Source organism: Triticum aestivum, chromosome 7B (assembly GCF_018294505.1).
Source record: "Triticum aestivum cultivar Chinese Spring chromosome 7B, IWGSC CS RefSeq v2.1, whole genome shotgun sequence".
Classification (NCBI taxonomy): Eukaryota; Viridiplantae; Streptophyta; class Magnoliopsida; order Poales; family Poaceae; genus Triticum; species Triticum aestivum.
In genome coordinates this window covers 60,627,241-60,646,883 of record NC_057813.1, presented here as the reverse complement: position 1 = coordinate 60,646,883, position 19,643 = coordinate 60,627,241, and the positions used below count along the sequence as shown (strand labels likewise).

At 45.1% G+C, this 19,643-nt stretch overlaps 1 protein-coding gene across 1 annotated transcript; it reads left to right on the top strand.

The window, feature by feature from the left end:
* The first annotated feature begins 12,682 nt into the window (after positions 1-12,682).
* Positions 12,683-18,374, top strand: LOC123156888 (serine carboxypeptidase II-2). Its single transcript, XM_044575084.1, has 10 exons — positions 12,683-13,106; positions 13,722-13,829; positions 14,683-14,778; positions 14,893-14,985; positions 15,099-15,184; positions 15,533-15,799; positions 16,220-16,353; positions 16,926-17,021; positions 17,365-17,473; positions 17,981-18,374. Exons 1-10 carry the CDS (start codon positions 12,836-12,838, stop codon positions 18,143-18,145), a joined length of 1,425 nt encoding a protein of 474 aa, XP_044431019.1. The 5' UTR covers positions 12,683-12,835; the 3' UTR covers positions 18,146-18,374.
* The last annotated feature ends 1,269 nt before the right edge of the window (positions 18,375-19,643 follow it).

Sequence of the window (19,643 nt, the reverse complement as noted above, 5' to 3'; positions counted from 1 at the left end):
GATGCTACTGTTTGAGTAATATGATAATGTCTTCCTATCGTTTCTCACTAAGCTAATGAAGGTTTCACCTTGTTCCTACTTGTGCAAACAGGGATCATGTTGTGCCAATCATACATTTTAGTGGAACTACACAAGACAATACAATGAACTTTATCCCAGCCAGTGCTTTAACTCTGCTGGAAGTTCTTGATAATCTTTCGATATAATCTCAGCACTGGTAAACAAGAGTGATTTCAACCATACATTTGAAGTGCACAAAAATATATACTATTGTGTGATTCCAGTGAGTGATTTATCATCTCTTATGGGACTACATGAATAAACTTTTTTTCTCAGGTTGGTATGGGCCTAAGGCCTTCATCCATATTAGTTTGCTGTCATCTCTATTTGTATCGTGCTACTGTCATGAGAAACTCCTTTATCTTTGCACTTTTAAGTTTTGCAACCTATGATAAATGGAAATGCTTTGAGTGTTGAGTTGAGCTAATTGGCACTGATTAAATAAACTAATACCTCTCTTTAAGCAAGACTACTATGTTGCTAACTTTACCCATTAAAATAATGAGGGTGCTTCTATTTGTTAGTGTATGTTTCATCAACTAGTCCCACTATTACAGTAATCTCACTCTCTCAATATATGTGCCAACAGGGATGCTCGATTTTGGTGGAACTGCACAAAAACTTTGGGTGCTTCATTGCCTCGACAGCTTCCGTCATTTCCTGTCAGTCGCTAATCTCCGCTTCCTTTCTTCCTTTGCTGTCAGTCGCTTGGCTTATCTCGGCTTCCAGTCAAAGGAAATAGTAATTGATATGCTACCTCACACAGGTTGGTACTGGTCTTTATCCTGATTATTGTGCCTGTCATATGTATTGGTAATTTGGTATTGTGCTACTATTTGCCAATTTCATAAAGGAGTAATTTGGAGCCTGAACTCGCAGGCAAATCATTACATCGGGTGATTTCAGTAGAACTACACAAAATGATCAGATGGACATGTACTTATGATGCTACTATGTACTCCAAAGTTCACTCAGACAAGCATCGATGTTGACAAGAAGTGCCTATATTCATTCGAGTATCAACCGGTGTCAACCAATTGTCAAACTCCAAGTATTAGGAGAGTGAACGCCAAAAATATTGCTTGGTGCATAGCCCAGAAAAACGCAGTCCAGTCTTTGGTCCCACCTTGTGCCTTTTGGTTATCGGCACATATGGTAGCAAACTATATGGCATGGAGTCTAAAGATTCTAGACAAGTTGGTTGATGCGTATATTCATCTCGCACTTAATCAGTCTGCACACCAAGGATGCTCCATTTCAGTTGAACTACACAAAAAATTTGGGTGGTTCATTTTCTCAACCGCCTCCTTTCTCGTCTGCAATGTAGAATTTTGGCGAGATACAGGACAAAGATGAGCCAGTAAACTAGTTGGATGAAAGTAGTGGCCAAGTTGCTCAAACCTCCCTCGGCACGAGGCCACTATTTGAGGATAAACCTACAAGCAAAGTTCAGATTGTCTATGCTGCCTCTTATGTACTCGAAAGTTTACTCGTACAAGAACTAATTTTAGCAAGAAGTACCTCTGATTGAACACCATTTACCAGTCTGTACCCTAGGTAATTAAAGTTCGTCCATGGATCATATTGGCTGTGATCTCAATCATTTGGATGCATAAACATACTGAACATGTGTATATCTGAATCTTTTTGTGAATTATGTATGAATATTGTCGTGTGATCTATCAATCATTTGGATGCATATATATGCTGAGGTTGTGTATATATGAATCTTTTGAGTTGTTGATAGTGAATGTTGGCTATGAATATGAAAGTGTCCTGTGAACCTGAGTTTGATATGAATTGCAACAGAACCAGTTATAACCCTTCTCCTCCTCTCAATCTGCGACTCCACTGCCGCGTTTTCCCATCTCCGAGTCGTTCCCGTCCAGGGCCTCACCGTCGTCCACCGCCTTGCTGTGTTCGGTGCGGTGTGGTCAACAAACGAGAGTCATCGGAAGAGGACTGTACGTGGAGAGCCTGACGGCTGGGACCCACGAGGTCCATGGTCGCACGCAAGGAAAGTTCCTCCTTATTAAGCTGAAAAAATGTTTCCTCCACCTGACAACTGGGACCCACCGGCTGTATCTTTGCATGAAAGGAAGTGCCTCCTTGTTTTGCGAAAGAAATTATTCATCCCGTTGACAGCTGGGGCCCGTCAGATTTGGTGACTGACTTGTGGGCCTGCTAAGCGGAAGTGTACGCACGGCTTTGTCAAGTTAATCAACAAATGATTCTAGCAGCTGGACCATTGTATGTTAATCCAACAGCCATGCTCCTTCTTCAACCTCTGTTCTTGCTCCTGTCTCCCGTGGGCAGCACCGCAGCTGTGCTACCGTGCACCCGAACCAGTGAAGTTTCCCACTCCTCTTCATCTGTGACTCCACTACCCCGTCTTCCCCATCTCTGGGTCGTTCCAGTCTGGGTGCACTCGGCACGGTGTGGTCAACATGGTCAACAACCGAGAGTCATCAGAAGATGACTGTACGTGAGAGGCTGACAGTGGGGACGCACCATGCCCATGGACGTATGCATGCAACGGAACGCGGCGAGGTCAACATGGTCAAGGAACGACTTCCATAGGAAGTATACTATACGTGGAGAGTCTCAGCTGGGTCCACACCCGCAGCAAGTAAGTGCCTCCTTATTACGCGGAAAATAATGATTCCGCCAACTGACAGCAGGGACCCACTGGACGGGCCACCGTATTTTGCGAAAAAAACGTTTGCCCCCTGACTGCTGGGACCCACCTGACGGGCCACCGTGTTTCGCGAAAAAAATGTCCCCCCGCTGTCAGCTCAGACCCACCGGAAGTGCCTCCTTATTACGCACAAAAAAAATGAATACTCTCCCTGCTAGCTGGGACCCACCTTGGTGGGAGGCTGACTTGTGGGTTGATACGTCTCCAATGTATCTATAATTTTTGATTGCTCCATGCTACTTTATCTACTGTTTTGGAATATATTGGGCTTTATTTTCCAGTTTTATATTATTTTTGGGACTAACCTATTAACTGGAGGCCCAGCACAGAATTGTTGTTTTTTTTGCCTATTTTAGTGTTTCGAAGAAACAAAATATCAAACGGAGTCCAAATGGAATGAAACCTTCGGGAACGTGATTTTCTCACCGAACGTGATCCAGGAGACTTGGACCCAGCTCCAAGGAACAACCGAGGCGGTCACGAGGGTGGGGGGCGCGCCCTCCCCCCTGGGCATGCCCCCCGACCTCGTGGGCCCCCTGTTGCTCCACCGATGTACTCCTTCCTCCTATATATACCTACATACCCCCGATGGATCAAATACGGAGCCAAAAACCTAATTCCACCGCCGCAACTTTCTGTATCCACGAGATCCCATCTTGGGGCCTGTTCCGGAGCTCCGCCGGAGGGGGCATCCACCACGGAGGGCTTCTACATCAACACCATAGCCTCTCCGATGAAGTGTGAGTAGTTTACTTCAGACCTACAGGTCCATAGCTAGTAGCTAGATGGCTTCTTCTCTCTTTTTGGATCTCAATACAATGTTCTCCCCCTCTCTCGTGGAGATCTATTCGATGTAATCTTCTTTTTGCGGTGTGTTTGTTGAGACCGATGAATTGTGGGTTTATGATCCATCTTATCTATGAATAATATTTGAATCTTCCCTGAATTATTTTATGTGTGATTGAGTTATCTTTGCAAGTCTCTTCGAATTATCCATTTGGTTTGGCCAACTAGATTGGTAGTTCTTGCAATGGGAGAAGTGCTTAGCTTTGGGTTCAATCTTGCGGTGTCCTTTCCCAGTGACAGAAGGGGCAGCAAGGCACGTATTGTATTGTTGCCATCGAGGATAACAAGATGGGGTTTTTATCATATTGCATGAAGTTATCCCTCTACATCATGTCATCTTGCTTAAGGCGTTACTCTGTTTTTAACTTAATACTCTAGATGCATGCTGGATAACGGTCGATGAGTGGAGTAATAGTAGTAGATGCAGAATCGTTTCGATCTGCTTGTCTCGGACGTGATGCCTATATACATGATCATACCTAGATAAACTCATAACTATGCTCAATTTTGTCAATTGCTCAACAGTAATTTGTTCACCCACCGTAGAATATCTATGCTCTTGAGAGAAGCCACTAGTGAAACCTATCGCCCCCGGGTCTATTCTCATCATATCAATCTCCATTACTTTATTACTTGCTTTGTTTTTACTTTGCCTTTTTATTTTCACTTTGCATCTCTATATCAAAAATACCAAAAATATTATTTATCATCTCTATCAGATCTCACCCTCGTAAGTGACCGTGAAGGGATTGACAACCCCTAATCACGTTGGTTGCGAGTAGCTATCATTTTGTGCAGGTACGAGGGACTTGCGTGATCTCTTACTGGATTGATACCTTGGTTCTCAAAAACTGAGGGAAATACTTACGCTACTTTACTGCATCATCCTCTCCTCTTCGGGGAAATCCAACACAGTGCTCAAGAGGTAGCATGGTCCTACTAAGTTGACGGGGACGAAGGGCTTTGTCAACTTAGTCAATATGAACGATTCTAGCTCTAGTGACCGTACAATGTCCATCCAACGGCCGTAGTGCTTCTTCAACCTCTGGTCTTCTTGCTCCAGCCGCCCAAACCAGCGCCGGTCGTGCCTCATGCTCCTGCCTCCCGTGGCCGGCTGTGCTGCCGTGGAGGACTCACCACCCCTACTATTCCCACCGCTGGCCAGGCCCTGCGGCGACGGCAGCCTCACACCGCAGCCGAACCAGTGAACCCTCGTACTCCTCTCCGTGTGGGCTTCCACTGCCGCGTCTTCCCTGGCTCCGCGTCGTCCCCTTCCTAAGCCTCGCCGTCGTCCACCGCCGTGGTGCTCTCCGTGCGGCGTGGTCAACGTGGTCAAGGAATGACTTCCATCGGAAGAGTACTGTACGTGGAGAGGCTGACAGCTGGGTCCATGGCCACAGCCTAGTTTTTTTGTGATTTGCCAAGTAAGTCGCTTTGTCAGGCCTGTTGGGCTGCAAATCTTTCAAGACGAGGAGAGCTTTCATTCGGCTGGCCGAGAAAATGGCCCATCAGTAATGACAAATGGGCTGTACATTTTTAAAACACATCAAACTGGCAATTAGTTTCAAATATCTTTTTTTTCATTTCGAGATTTGAAATTACATTAATTTTTATGCATGGAGAATTTGTTGGATTTTATATTAATATACATTTATTTTTAAAATCAGTTTGAATGTGAGTCGAAATTTAGGGATTAAAAACAGTTCGGACCGCACCGAAATATGCAAAATTTCGTATAATTTTTTAACCGTGGCCATAGTATGGGTTGTAATGCTAACAAAAAGAATGTGGGCTCCAAAAAAAACCTTAAGAATTAGCACATGGGCTGTAAGTTATTAGAAATAATGGTAGATGGGTTGTATGCTGTTTTCCATAGATTTGAGGCTTTCCTAAAAAAAAGGTTGATGCACAAGCAGTGACTGTTGGATTGTCATCCAACGGCCGTCGTGCTTCTTCAATCTCTGCTCTTCCTGCTCCAGCCGCTCAAACAAGCGCCGACGAGATTGCCTGCTCCCTCCTCCTCGCGGCTGGCTCTGCTGCTGCGCAGGCCTCACCGCCCCACTGTACTCCCATCGCTGGCCTAGCCATCCCTCTACTCACCCACACCTGTTGTTATTCTCCGACGACGGCAGACGAACCAGTAAACCCTCGTACAGTCGTACTCCCCTCCGCGTGGGAAACAACTGCCGAATCTTCCCTGCCTCTGTGTTGTTCCTTTCCTAGGCCTCGCCGTCGTCCATCGCCCTGGTGCTCTCGGCGCGGCCTGGTCAACGTGGTCAACGACCGACATGCATCTGAAGTGGACTGTACGTGGAGAGGCCGACAGCTGGGTCCATGGCCGCACACAAGGAAATGCCTCCTTATTACGCGCAAAATAATGATTCCTCCACCTGACATCAGGGACCCACCAAGAGGGCCTCTGTATTTCGCGAAAAAAACATTACCGCTGCTGACAGCTCAGACCCACCAGCTATATCTTCGCACGCAAGCAAGTGCCTCCTTATTACGCACAAAAAAAATGAATACCCCGCCTGTTAGCTGGGACCCAGTATAGTGGCAGGCTGACTTGTGGGCCTACTAAGTTGACGGGGACGGAGGGCTTTGTCAACTTAGTCAATAATATGCACGATTCTAGCTCTAGTGACCGTACGATGTCCATCCAACGACCGTAGTGCTTCTTCAACCTCTGGTCTTCTTGCTCCAGCCGCCCAAACCAGCGCCGGTCGTGCCTCGTGCTCCTGCCTGCCGTGGCCGGCTGCGATGCGGCGGAGGCCTCACCGCCCCCTACTACTCCAACCGCTGGCCAGGCCATCCCTCTACTCACCCACACCCCCTATTATTCTGCGGCGACGACAGCCTCACCCTCGTACTCGTCTTCGCGTGGGCATCCACTCCAGCATCTTCCCCGGCTCCACGTCGTCCCCTTCCTAGGCCTCGCCGTCATCAACCGCCATGGTGCTCTCGACGCGGCGTGGTCAATGTGGTCAATGACTAACTTCCATCGGAAGAGTACTGTGCGTGGAGAGGCTAACAGCTGGGTCCACGGCGGCCGCAAGAAAGTGCCTCCTTATTATGCGCAAAATAATTATTCCTCCACCTGACAGCAGGGACCCACGGGACGGGCCACCAGTATTTCACAAAAAAAATGTTTCCCCCCTGACTGCTAGGACCCACCAGCTACATCTTCGCACGCAAGGAAGGGCGTCCGGGCAAAAAAAACCCAAAACGATTCGCCCCCTGACTGCTGGGACCCACCAGCTACATCTTCACAGGAAAGGAAGTGCCTGATAGTCGGGACCCACCTAGTCGAAGCGTACGTAGCATTGTCATTCTCGTCGCGAAAGTGTATGTACATACTGGTCGATGTAGAGGCACGCATGTGTCGTAGTAGAGGCGTGCACATGTCGATATAGAGGCGCACACGTAGCATATACACGTACGTACAGCGGCGAGGGTGCAAGAAAGAAAATATGACCATGTACATACATACGGGCAGGGTCTCGAATGCCTACTCGCGCATACGTACATGGCTGGGTCAGAACGGAGAAACAGCGTCGTCGTCGTGTTCATGGGGAGCCAAGGGAATGCGTCGTGTTCATGGGGAGGCAACTGAATGCGTCGTGTTCATCGGGAGGCAACAGAACGCGTGGGAGCCAACCGGCTTGGACGGAACAGGCGATGGAAACGAGGCCTGGCGTACAGTAGAACGGAGGAAACGGCCTTGTGTTCGACCGGCCACATTCGGAACGGGGTCCTGTTGATCGGGAGGGGTGTGGCGTACTGCAAAAGGGAGGAAACGAACCTCCTACGGCCGAAACAGGGGTCCTGTTGATCGTGAGGGGTGTGGCATACCGCAAAACGAAGGAAACGGACCTCCTACAGTCGAAACGGGGGTCCTGTTGATCGGGAGGGGTGTGGCGTACCGCAAAACAGAGGAAACAGACCTCCTACGGTCGAAATGGGGGTCCTATTCATCGGGAGGGGTGTGGCGTACCGCAAAACGGGACTCCACGGGATACTGTTCATCTCCACCGTCGACCTCCTCCAGCCTCCACGGGCTACCGTCGACCTCCTCCAGCCTCCACGGGCTCCTGTTCATCCAGCCTCCACCGAGCGCCACTCCACCAGCTACTGTTCAGCCACCCCTCCACCGTCTACTGTTCATCCAGCCCTCCACCGTCTACTGTTCATACAACCCTCCACACCACGGGGTCCTGTTCAACCACCCCTCCACGGCCACCCCTCCACCATCTACTATTCATCCAGCCCTCCACACCACGGGGTCCTGTTCATCCAGAGGCAACGCCACCGCTCACTGTTCATCCAACCCCCCCCCCCCCCACACACACAACACTCACTGTTCATCCAATCGATCGGCTTCAGTTAGCAGCAGTAGCGAAGGAATCGCTCCATCGGGTTCAGTTAACAGCCATCGATCGATCGCTCGGGTTCAGTAACGCGTAGCCTGCAGTGCAATCGCTCGGGTTCAGTTAGAGCCCAACGCCTCGCTCAGGTTCAGTTAGAGCCAACGCCTCGCACGTGTATGAGAGAAACGCGCATCACTCGGCCCCTGACCTCCCACCGTAACCGGCAACTCCCCGAAATTTTCCTCCCCCTTGCTTCTACCACGGTTTTTTCCGTCATGGACGGCCCAGAGAATGTCATGCAGCTGCGTCTTCGGCCCGCCCAGGACGAAAAGCCCATTTTCTGTCATGATTTTTTTGTCATAGAAGTAGGAGCCCACCACATCTATGATGATACCTGGTTTTGTCACAATTATCGTCATAGAAGTGTCATATGTATGACAGAATTTTTTTCGTTCGGCCCAAAATGTCACGAATGTGTCTTTTTTTGTAGTGTGATGGAAAAGAACTTGCATGACATCTTTGTCCTACCCTCCCGTGGTAGCGGGGTCCTAGTGGAAACTAAGGGATATTAAGGCCTCCTTTTAATAGAGAACCGGACCAAAGCAATAACACATAGTGAATACATGAACTCCTCAAACTACGGTCATCACCGAGAAGTATCCCGATTATTGTCACTTCGGGGTTGTCGGATCATAACACATAATAGGTGACTATAGACTTGCAAGATAGGATCAAGAACACACATATATTCATGAAAACATAATAGGTTCAGATCTGAAATCATGGCACTCGGGACCTAGTGACAAGCATTAAGCATAGCAAAGTCATAGCAACATCAATCTTAGAACATAGTGGATACTAGGGATCAAACCCTAACAAAACTAACTTGATTACATGGTAAATCTCATCCAACCCATCACCGTCCAGCAAACCTATGACGGAATTACTCATGCACGGCGGTGAGCATCATGAAATTGGTGATGGAGGATGGTTGATGATGATGACGGCGACGAATCCCCCTCTCCGGAGCCCCGAACGGACTCCAGATCAGCCCTCCCGAGAGGTTTTAGGGCTTGGCGGCGGCTCCGTATCGTAAAACGCGATGAAACTTCCTCTCTGATTTTTTTCTTCGTGAAACGGAATATATGGAGTTGGAGTTGAGGTCGGTGGAGCAGCAGGGGGCCCACGAGATAGGGGGGAACGCCCAGGGGGAGGGGACGCGCCCCCACCCTCGTGGACAGGGTGTGGGCTCCCTGGCCTTCATCTTTTGCCAGTATTTTTTATATTTTCCAAAAGTTATCTCCGTGGATTTTCAAGTCATTCCGAGAACTTTTGTTTCTGCACAAAAATAACACCATGGCAGTTTTGCTGGAAACAGCGTCAGTCCGGGTTAGTTTCATTCAAATTATGCAAGTTAGAGTCCAAAACAAGGGCAAAAGTGTTTGGAAAAGTAGATACGTTGGAGACGTATCAGTGGGCGATGGCGATGATGGGATAGACAAGGTTGCTTCTTCATGGACCCTTCGTGGGTGGAACCCTCCGTGGACTCGCGCAGTCGTTACCCTTCATGGGTTGAAGTCTCCATCAACGTGGATGTACGATAGCACCACCTATCGGAACCACGCCAAAAATCTCCGTGTCAACATTGCGTTTGCTCCCTCCAAACTCCTCCCATTTACTTTCTCACAAGTTGCATGCTTTACTTTCCGCTGCCCATATACTCTTTGCGTGCTTGCTTGAATTGTATTGAGATTGCTTGACTTGTGCTAAGTTGCTAAAATCTGCCAAGAACTAAAATTGGGAAAAGGCTAGATTTTATTTGGTCAAGTAGTTTAATCACCCCCCCTCTAGACATACTTTCGACCCTACAACACCCTACCCCCTATGATCACCTCCAAAAGACTAAGTCCGCATAACATCTTGACATTTACGAAATCACCATGAACGCCTCACAGTTAATGAAAATGTCTCCTTCCATTGAACGCCCGCCAGAAGGCTAAAAAAATACAGAAATAATGCAAGCACCAATATCAAGTCTAAAACTTAAGGAGCCTGCTACGCGTCGGTCAACGGATCTTCTTATGCTTTGCAACAAAGATCTTGTTGCACAAAAATTCCGGAGCACAATCCCTGTTACAAATGTTTCAACAAAATCTCAGTTGCAAAATATAGAAAAGAAGTTCACCCTGCTAGATCTATGTCAGATCCTACTTAAAAAGTTGGCCGACGCATAGCAGCACCCAAAACATAAACCGTAGTGGATACTACATACCCCCAAAACATAAACCCTGATGATTTTATGTGTAGGCTATATATACCCATCCACCCTTTCTTCATTCGTGGAGAAAGCCATCAGAACGTGCCTACACTTTCAGCATTCATTTTTTGAGAGAGAACCACCTACTCATGTGTTGAGGTCAAGATATTCCATTCCAACCACATAAATCTTGATCTCTAGCCTTCCCCAAGTTGCTTTCCACTCAAATCATCTTTCCACCAAATCTAATCCTATGAGAGAGAGTTGAGTGTTGGGGAGACTATCATTTGAAGCACAAGAGAAAGGAGTTCATCATCAACACACCATCTATTACCTTTTGAAGAGTGGTGTCTCCTAGATTGGTTAGGTGTCACTTGGGAGCCTTCGACGAGATTGTGGAGTTGAACCAAGGAGTTTGTAAGGGCAAGGAGATCGTCTACTTCATGAAGATCTACCCTAGTGAGGCAAGTCCTTCATGGGCGATGGCCATGATGGGATAGACAAGGTTGCTTCTTCATGGACCCTCGTGGGTGGAACCCTCCGTGGACTCGCGCAACCGTTACCCTTCATGGGTTGAAGTCTCCATCAACGTGGATGTACGATAGCACCATCTATTGGAACCACGCCAAAAATCTCCGTGTCAACATTGCGTTTGCTCCCTTCAAACTCCTCCCATTTACTTTCTCGCAAGTTGCATGCTTTACTTTCCGCTGCCCATATACTCTTTGCATGCTTGCTTAAATTGTATTGAGATTGCTTTACTTGTGCTAAGTTGCTAAAATCTGCCAAGAACTAAAATTGGGAAAATGCTAGATTTTATTTTGTTAAGTAGTTTAATCACCCCCTCTAGACATACTTTCGATTCTACAACACCCTACCCCTATGAGCACCTCCAAAAGACTAAGTCGGCATAACATCTTGACATTTTATGAAATCACCATAAACGCCTCACAGTTAATGAAAATGTCTCCTTCCATTGAACGCCCGCCAGAAGGCTAAAAAAATACAGAAATAATGCAAGCACCAATTTCAAGTCTAAAACTTAAGGAGCCTGCTACGCGTCGGTCGACGGATCTTCTTATGCTTTGCAACAAAGATCTTCTTGCACAAAAATTCAGGAGCACAATGTTACAAATGTTTCAACAAAATCTCAGTTGCAAAATATAGAAAATAAGTTCACCCTGCTAGATCTGTGTCAGATCCTACTTAAAAAGCTGGTCGACGCGTAGCAGCCCCCAAAACATAAACCCTGATGGATTAAAGATATAACTATCCTCCTAAGGGCATCTCCAACCCTGCAAATTTCCTCCCGCATCCGTCCGCGAACAGTGGGACCCACGAATACGATACGGGAGGATGTCATCTAACCGTAGCCGCACACATCCGGCCTTCCTCATTTTTTTTCAAGTCTGCACGATGAAATAGCCGCATGCAAAGGATACAAACATTCAAATAGCCGCATGCAACATTAGTTCAAATCTAAAAAGGTTCAAATATTACATCCCAACATCGTTGTCCCCTTTCATCGACCATTGATGCTCAATTAGATCTTTCTTCAACTGCTCGTGAGTTAGTCGATGCCGAATTTGTTGATGCATTTGAATAAACTCTTCAAATGTGGCCGCTGACCGGATTCTGGTTCGAAAGTTAGATAGGATCACCTATGTTGGGATTTGAGATGATGTTGACAAAGGTAGCCCATGGAAGATAGATACGGCGATCGTTGTAGCACATTGATGTCATTGTGCGACCCGAGCATGCCAAATCCAAATATCCTGTGATGCTTCAAGAATGATGGTGACCTTCTTAACATGACTCTGATATTGCCCTTGTAAAGCCTTTGAATAGTTCTTTTCATTTTCAATGCATGCAGTCAAGAGATTCAAGCAAACCTGGCCACCCTCTTGCTTCTGGGATAGGACGTTGGAGGGGCGGAGGAAGGAGCAGATCCAGGCAAGCAACGGGCGCGCCTCCTCGTACTGGAAGGGCCACTCGAGCGTGCCCGCGTCCAGCGGGTCCTCCCCGTTGAGCTCCAGCTCCGCCAGCGCCGCGCACAGCGCCGACCACTCATCCTTGCTTCCCCCCTTCCGAGCGCCTGTGATCGCCGGAAGCCCGGTTGCGCTGTCCCACGGTGGTGGTGGTGGTGGTGGTGGTGGTGGTGCGTGGGGACGGCCGCGGCCGGCAGCGGAAGCCGGTACAGGAGGAGTGGAGTGCATTCGAAACAACAACCAAATGGTGAGATCTGCGTGCCGGCCGGCGCGTCCCTCACCGTCACTGTTCTGGGTTGGGAGGCCCAGATAGTTGGGCCCGGCCGAGGTCCAGAAAGGCCCAACTATTCGCTGGGCCGTACACGGACCATGTACTTGCATATGTACTTCTTCGCTTCTACCGGAAACGGTACGATTATTCGTTGCGTGAGATCTTGGCTTCTTCGCTGCCACGAGGTGCACGCGACGACGACCCCACACCCGCACCACACCACTCGCCACTATTAACCACCACTTCTTTGACCCAAGCCAACCACCAGTCCCCACGTCGCCGGCCGCGCGAGACCCACAGCCTGCACAGCTACACTCACTCGGCCGCCGCCGTCGCCGCCAGCCCGCGATGTCGGGCGCCTCCGGGCCCCTGGCCGTTCTGCTCCTCGTCCTGGTCGCGGCCGTCTCCGCGTCGTCGGCGGGAAAGGGGGAGTCTTGGCGGGCGGAGCAGGAGCGGGACCGGGTGCCGCGGGTGCCGGGGCAGGCCTTCAACGCCAGCTTCGCGCACTACGCCGGCTACGTCACCGTCAGCGAGGAGCGCGGCGCCGCGCTCTTCTACTGGTTCTTCGAGGCCGCGCACGACCCTGCCTCCAAGCCGCTCGTGCTCTGGCTCAACGGAGGTACCACTCCCCGCCGGCCGCGCCCATTCCTTCTGCGATCCGCTCCTGCAATCTCGTAATAATCTGTTGGGATTTTACGGCTGAAGTTACTAGTGCTGCGTTAGTCGGGATCGACCATCGTGATCTCCAGTTCTTTGTCCGGGCCAAACATATGAAACTGTTGTCCGAAAGGTTTCTTTTGCCTGTGATACAACTAGTGTACTAGGCTTCGTACTTGGCCACTGCACAAGATTGTGGTATCGCTTCAGAAGTACGTAGCTACAATATATACATTGATTCATATGCACTACATGCCTATTCAGGTTCTTTATCTGGGAAAAATGCTTGGGGGCCTAAGCACATACTGGAGCATATTATCTTGGACTAGAAGATGACCTCCTAAACTTGTCCATTGAAAGAAATGTCAACTCACTGCTGCCTTATGGGTTATGGCATTAACTAATTGTGAAATCAGTTAACTTATTATAGTGCCGCCTTATGGTGTTAGCTAATTGTTCACGTGTTCATAAATTTATCTAGGATATTGACTTCTCCTTCATTCATTAAAGTTCATTTTTAACAATAATGTAAATAACTTGAGAGTATAATGGTGGCCTTTTGCGTTTCATTTGTCAGGGCCTGGCTGCTCATCAATTGCTTTTGGAGTCGGGGAAGAAGTGGGGCCTTTCCATGTCAATGCAGATGGAAAGGGCGTGCATATGAATCCTTACTCTTGGAATCAAGGTAGCATTCACACAGAAACATTACTATTGAAGATGAATATCACCACTTTGATTAATTTCAAATTTTAGATGCTGCTACTTTCTTATTCCAACCTTCTATTTCTGCTTTCCACAAATGAACGATGTTAGCTGGAAATTGCTAAGCCTTTTTATTGGGAAAGAGACCCTTAACAAATATTTTGACGAGAAGTTCCTAAACTAGCCAACTCTAATAATAGGTTTGTTAATGGATCACAGCATTTGTGATAAGTGAACTGCTTTGCTTTTATCCATATGTATCATCATTGCAGTTGAGTTCTGAAAGAGCTTTCCCATGTTTTCTGTATTAGAAACCGAGGTTTCACAGTGTTGTATTCATCCATGGAAATTATGTTTTTCTTCTTCTAAAGAATTGCAAGCTAAAGAACTGACGGCTGAGTCTGCCACATATTTTGCTAGAGTACTGATAGCTCATTGGTTGTTAAACTGGAAGCTCAACTTTCTTGGCACAAATCATTGCTTGCAATTGACCATGAAATTTGATCAACTGGTGGATGGAAAGTGCCAGATTAGATTTGACAAAGCTTGAATGTACCGCACTTGTGCAAAACAAGTACCTTCTATTCCCTTCGTCCCATTTCTCCAACAAGTATTTTCAGACGGAGGGAGTAGTATTTTAATTTCGATGAATTTGATGCTTGAACTGCTACTTACACACATATTGGAGTACAGCCTTAGTTTTCACTCTTGCAACCTTTTTGTTTGTTTCATATCAGTACCCATTTTCTTTTGCTAAACTTCTGATAGTGTGCTGTTCCTTGCACTCCAGCTTGGTTTGGAAGATATGTACTTTAACAGTTTCTTAATATTTGCAGTTGCAAATATCTTGTTCGTTGATTCACCGGTTGGTGTTGGTTATTCATATTCAAACACCTCTGCTGATATTTTAAGCAATGGGGATGAGAGGACTGGTACTGCGATCCATTCACTCTGTCTATCATTTGGTTTACATGAAATCCACATCCTCTAAAATAATGATATATTATTGTTGGGTTTCACTCATTGTTATTCTCAACATATTGTAGCCAAGGATTCGTTGGTGTTCCTAACAAAGTGGCTTGAACGATTTCCTCAATACAAGGAGCGTGAATTTTATTTAACTGGAGAGAGTTATGCTGGTCTGTAAAATCTTTACAGGCTTTTGTTTCTTCATATGCAGTCTACTGCTTCTTTCTTTCCTTTTCCTTTACGGAAAGTTTCTGAAACTTATTTATGACTCTGGTTTGGTTAGGACACTACGTTCCTCAGTTGGCTCAAGCCATAAAGAGGCACCACGAGGCCACTGGAGACAAAACAATCAATCTCAAGGGTTATATGGTATGGTTTTGGTACTTCTGCATTTTGATTATTGAATTCCATCATGTATTTTCTTTTTACTGTTTAGATAGAACTATATTTCTGCTGCTGGGCTTTGAACTAAAATGCCTTCGGTGTTCTGTGGTTGGCAATGACCTACGACACATAATGAAATGATTCTCAACCAAGTCCAATAGCGTTTCCTCAACTACCTTGTAGCTTGCCTCTTGACTTGATTAATTTGTTTATGCTTGTGTATCATACTATGTTTTCGTTGGTTGAGTTATAAAATTTCTAGGGACAACAATCAGATAATCAATAAGTTCACTCAACTCTTTCTTTTTTGGTATCTAATGTCATTTCTTACAGGTAGGAAATGCCCTGACTGATGATTTCCATGACCACTATGGAATATTTCAATATATGTGGACCACTGGCTTGATTTCTGATCAAACATACAAGCTACTGAACATTTTCTGTGATTTCGAGTCCTTTGTGCATTCATCTCCACAGTGTGACAAGATTCTTGACATTGCTAGCACTGAAGCTGGGAACATCGATTCATATAGCATCTTCACACCTACTTGCCATTCATCTTTCGCCTCCTCAAAGAACAAAGTGGTGAAAAGGCTTCGGGTACGTTTTTGAAGCTCCTGCAACTCAAAGTCATGTTAAACAAACAGTGTTGCTTTTTCCTGATAATTTAATTGTTATATAATTGACCCATACAAATGCCTTCCTATTTGAGGAGTTGCTAAGTTTTGTGCACCATAACTTTTTAAAGAAAATCTCAAGAGTTTTGCGCTTTGGCATGAAAATTGACTTGTATGAACTAAGCGGGGAATGGTGCCTTGATCTGTACTGTTCATATAAGTGCATACCATGTTTTAAAAAAAAAAAAAGACAAGACCTTGTCACCAAATTCATCAACAGAACCATGAACGAGAAATACTTACCATATTATACCATGTGCCGCACTTATTGAAAATTTCTAATGCTTCATGAATTCACACGTTTTCTGTACATCTAATTCATACCCATGATGTGTTTTGATAGTCTGTTGGAAAATTGGGAGAGCAATATGATCCATGCACTGAACAACATTCAATTGTATATTTCAATCTGCATGAGGTGCAGAAGGCACTTCACGTTAATCCGGTCATTGGCAAATCTAAATGGGAGACCTGCAGGTAATGTATTGAGCAGCTTTTTATCCATTGAGCAGCTTCACGTAAGTTTGTCCATTGCATTGTTATCATAAATTTGTGGGAAAATCATTTTTTTCTCAATTGTATAATACTCAAATGATCAGTCATTGATTTCATTTCACGCTCCATAAAGTAGGGTTGTTCAATGAATTTTTATCCTGCATATTATTTCAAACAATAAATTATCCTGAATAATTATGATTAGCCTTTTTTAAATTATATTGTTATGTTTATGCTTTGCAGTATTAAGGGCGTGTTTAGTGGTTGAGAGACAACATTCTCTTTTCCTCCTGTCGTCTAGAGATGTCAATTAATATGTCATACCATCAGCTATCTTTAGCAATCAATCTTTGCATGTCTCTAAATTTATGTGGTGATTAAATTTTAATTAAAAAATATGTGACTTAGAGATGGCATCTAGAGGTTATTCTTAGTAACTGTAACTGGCAAACGTGAACGCCAGTGACATATAATGCTGATAAGCAGATCCGCTAACATGTTTTCCGTTCTTGTTTACTCTTTTAACATGTTGGTACTACTGATATTCTTCGCAGTGAAGTTATTAACACTAACTGGAAGGACTGTGAAAGATCTGTACTGCATATCTACCATGAACTTATTCAACATGGGCTTCGTATATGGATGTTCAGGTTATTCCTAACTCTCTGAAGTCTTTACCCACTTAGGCACTCAAAGATGGCTCTATACTAAACTATGTTCCATGCTGTAGACTTAGGATTCAGTTAGTTTATTCCTCAAAACTGTTAAACATATTGTCACCACAGAGAAGTGGGTTTATAAGATGGTTGTGTACAGCCTAGTTCGATGTCAATTATTTTTTATCATGCTCTCACCACATTTAACATGCTTGTGTAATTTTGACCTACCATAAGGTGCTGGTTGGTCACTTTTCCCACTCTGTGCTTTAAGCATCATGTGATGAGGTAAACATATAAGTATCTTTTGTTTTGATCTTTTCCATACTTTGTCCAGTGGAGACACAGATGCAGTGATCCCAGTAACATCAACTAGATACAGCATTGATGCTCTCAAGCTTCCAACAGTGATTCCGTGGCATGCTTGGTATGATGATGATGGCGAGGTAGAGGCTTCTTCTTGATCACAACGCCCATGATTCCATGAATGTTTTCAGTAGCCTGAAGCTTTGTGTTTTTTTCATGCATAATTTGTTCATCCTCAGACAATTTATACATTTTAGCCTTGGTTATGTGTCTATGTGCAACCTCTGTCCTAATAGTCTTGTCACGTATTACAGCAAGTAGAGAAAAGTCTTGCAATCTATATGTGAATACACATAGGATGTTCCAGGCATGCTACACTTTCATTTTGATTTCTAACTTGCTATAGCTATCATGCATAAGTACATGGACCAGTTTCATTTCGACTAGGATAGGTTATATTCCATATGCCGTTGTAATGCAACAATTGTATTGTCATTTATGTTTTGTTACTTGCTCCAAAATGTCTGTTATAATGCAACACACGTGTTCTCCTTTACGTTTTGTTACTCGCTCCAATGTGTTTAGTTATTTGAGATATCCGTCCTCCATTCTGTTCCTATCTTCTGAACTCTTCCGTGTTTAAACAGGTTGGTGGCTGGACCCAAGGGTACAAGGGTCTCAACTTTGTGACAGTAAGGGGTGCGGGTCACGAGGTTCCTCTTCATCGTCCCAAGCAGGCTCTTACGCTCATCAAATCATTCTTGGCTGGGAGCCCAATGCCTGTGCTGTCTGATCTACGCAGCGATATGTAATATGTCGGCACATTTGGTTTGAGACACGACCAGCACCACACGATTCCAGCTCACCAAGGCAGTTCAGTAGTTTAAGTAACATGCAGAACTTTCACAATATAAGGATGGCCATAGCTGTTGTCATTTGTAAGTGCTATTGGCACCAACCGATACCCTAAGACAGGGAACAAAACTGTGGAACAAAATTTCCTGCCATTAATTGACACTACGGCACTGCCTGTTAAATTAATCTGATATTAAGGACAAAGATGAATCGAATTTCAGCATCCTTCTTATACGCCATATAGCAAGTACTAGTAGCATACAGAACGGATTGCAGTACTCTTGCTGTCTTGCATCTGTGCAGGCTGCATCTGTTGCAACGCTAGTCTTCATGATTCTGGGAACTAGGGGTTATCTGATGAACTGTGTTAAATATCCATAGTTATCTAAACTGCAAATCCTTGAACCAGTTCAGTCTATATACAGAGTGCAAAATGGCCAAAACTGTCAGTGGAATAACTGCACATGGAGCAGCTGGTGAAAATAACTTCAATGGGATCCGAATGCAGATACTGTTTGTCAACGGACGCTCATCTATGCTAATGAGCAGCACAAGGTAAGAGGTGATCCAATCTAGGATACATGAATTATCAGGCTAAGGTATTTCTTTCATATATAGATACACTTCCCATGGCTTAAACTTGGAACCTCGGTCTCAACTCTGGTCAAGCCTTAATGTAACATAATCCATTCCAATATCTGCAAAATATTGCCTCCATAGTATGATAGTCTGTCTATCTTATTTCTCCCTCATGTGTTTGCCATTTAGATTTCTTGCTTCTATGATTCCATTTATGACCAGACTCCTGAATATATATTTTTCCCCTCTGGAAGGGGGTTAAACCGAGATTCCATTATCATACGATAGAATACAACATCCCAGTCAGCAATATTGTTATTTTTTGTTGGTTTGATTTCAGAGGGGACGATTTGCTTACCTTTAATCATTTTGAGATAAATTCTTCAGCTTGTGCAACCTTTCTGTTCTCGAGTCTATGTTTGGTTTCTCTTTCGCTCAAATGATTACTGCTTCATCCATTCACTATTATAAGTTGTTCTAACTTTTTTTTTTGAATCGGATGTATATAGACGTGTTTTATTGTATTTGTTCACTCATTTTAGTCCGTATATAGTCCATATTGAAATGCCCAAAACATCTTATAATTCGGAAGGGAGGGAGTAGCATGCCAAATCCACACACTTGCTAAGATGAACAACTCAGTTTCCACCAGGGCTTTCCAGAAGTACTTAGCTACCGTCGCTCATCACAGTAAGGATGCAATTTTGATGATCTTATGTTTTCTTTGTTGAGCAATTAGCGTTAGAGCTTTAATGAAACATGCATCATCCTTCACCAAGAAAGAAAGCTACCCTATTTTCCATTGAATTTAGAGAATTAATTAGTTGCTTCATCAAGACATATATTATAAACAAATTGCTTGGCACTTGTTTTAAA

Excerpts from the sequence above, each read along its gene's own strand:
- LOC123156888 (XM_044575084.1), top strand. The coding sequence starts at position 12,836 with ATGTCGGGCGCCTCCGGGCCCCTGGCCGTTCTGCTCCTCGTCCTGGTC. Across the intron at positions 13,830-14,682 it reads TCCTTACTCTTGGAATCAAG|TTGCAAATATCTTGTTCGTT; the intron begins GTAGCATTCACA and ends TAATATTTGCAG. Across the intron at positions 16,354-16,925 it reads TCTAAATGGGAGACCTGCAG|TGAAGTTATTAACACTAACT; the intron begins GTAATGTATTGA and ends TATTCTTCGCAG.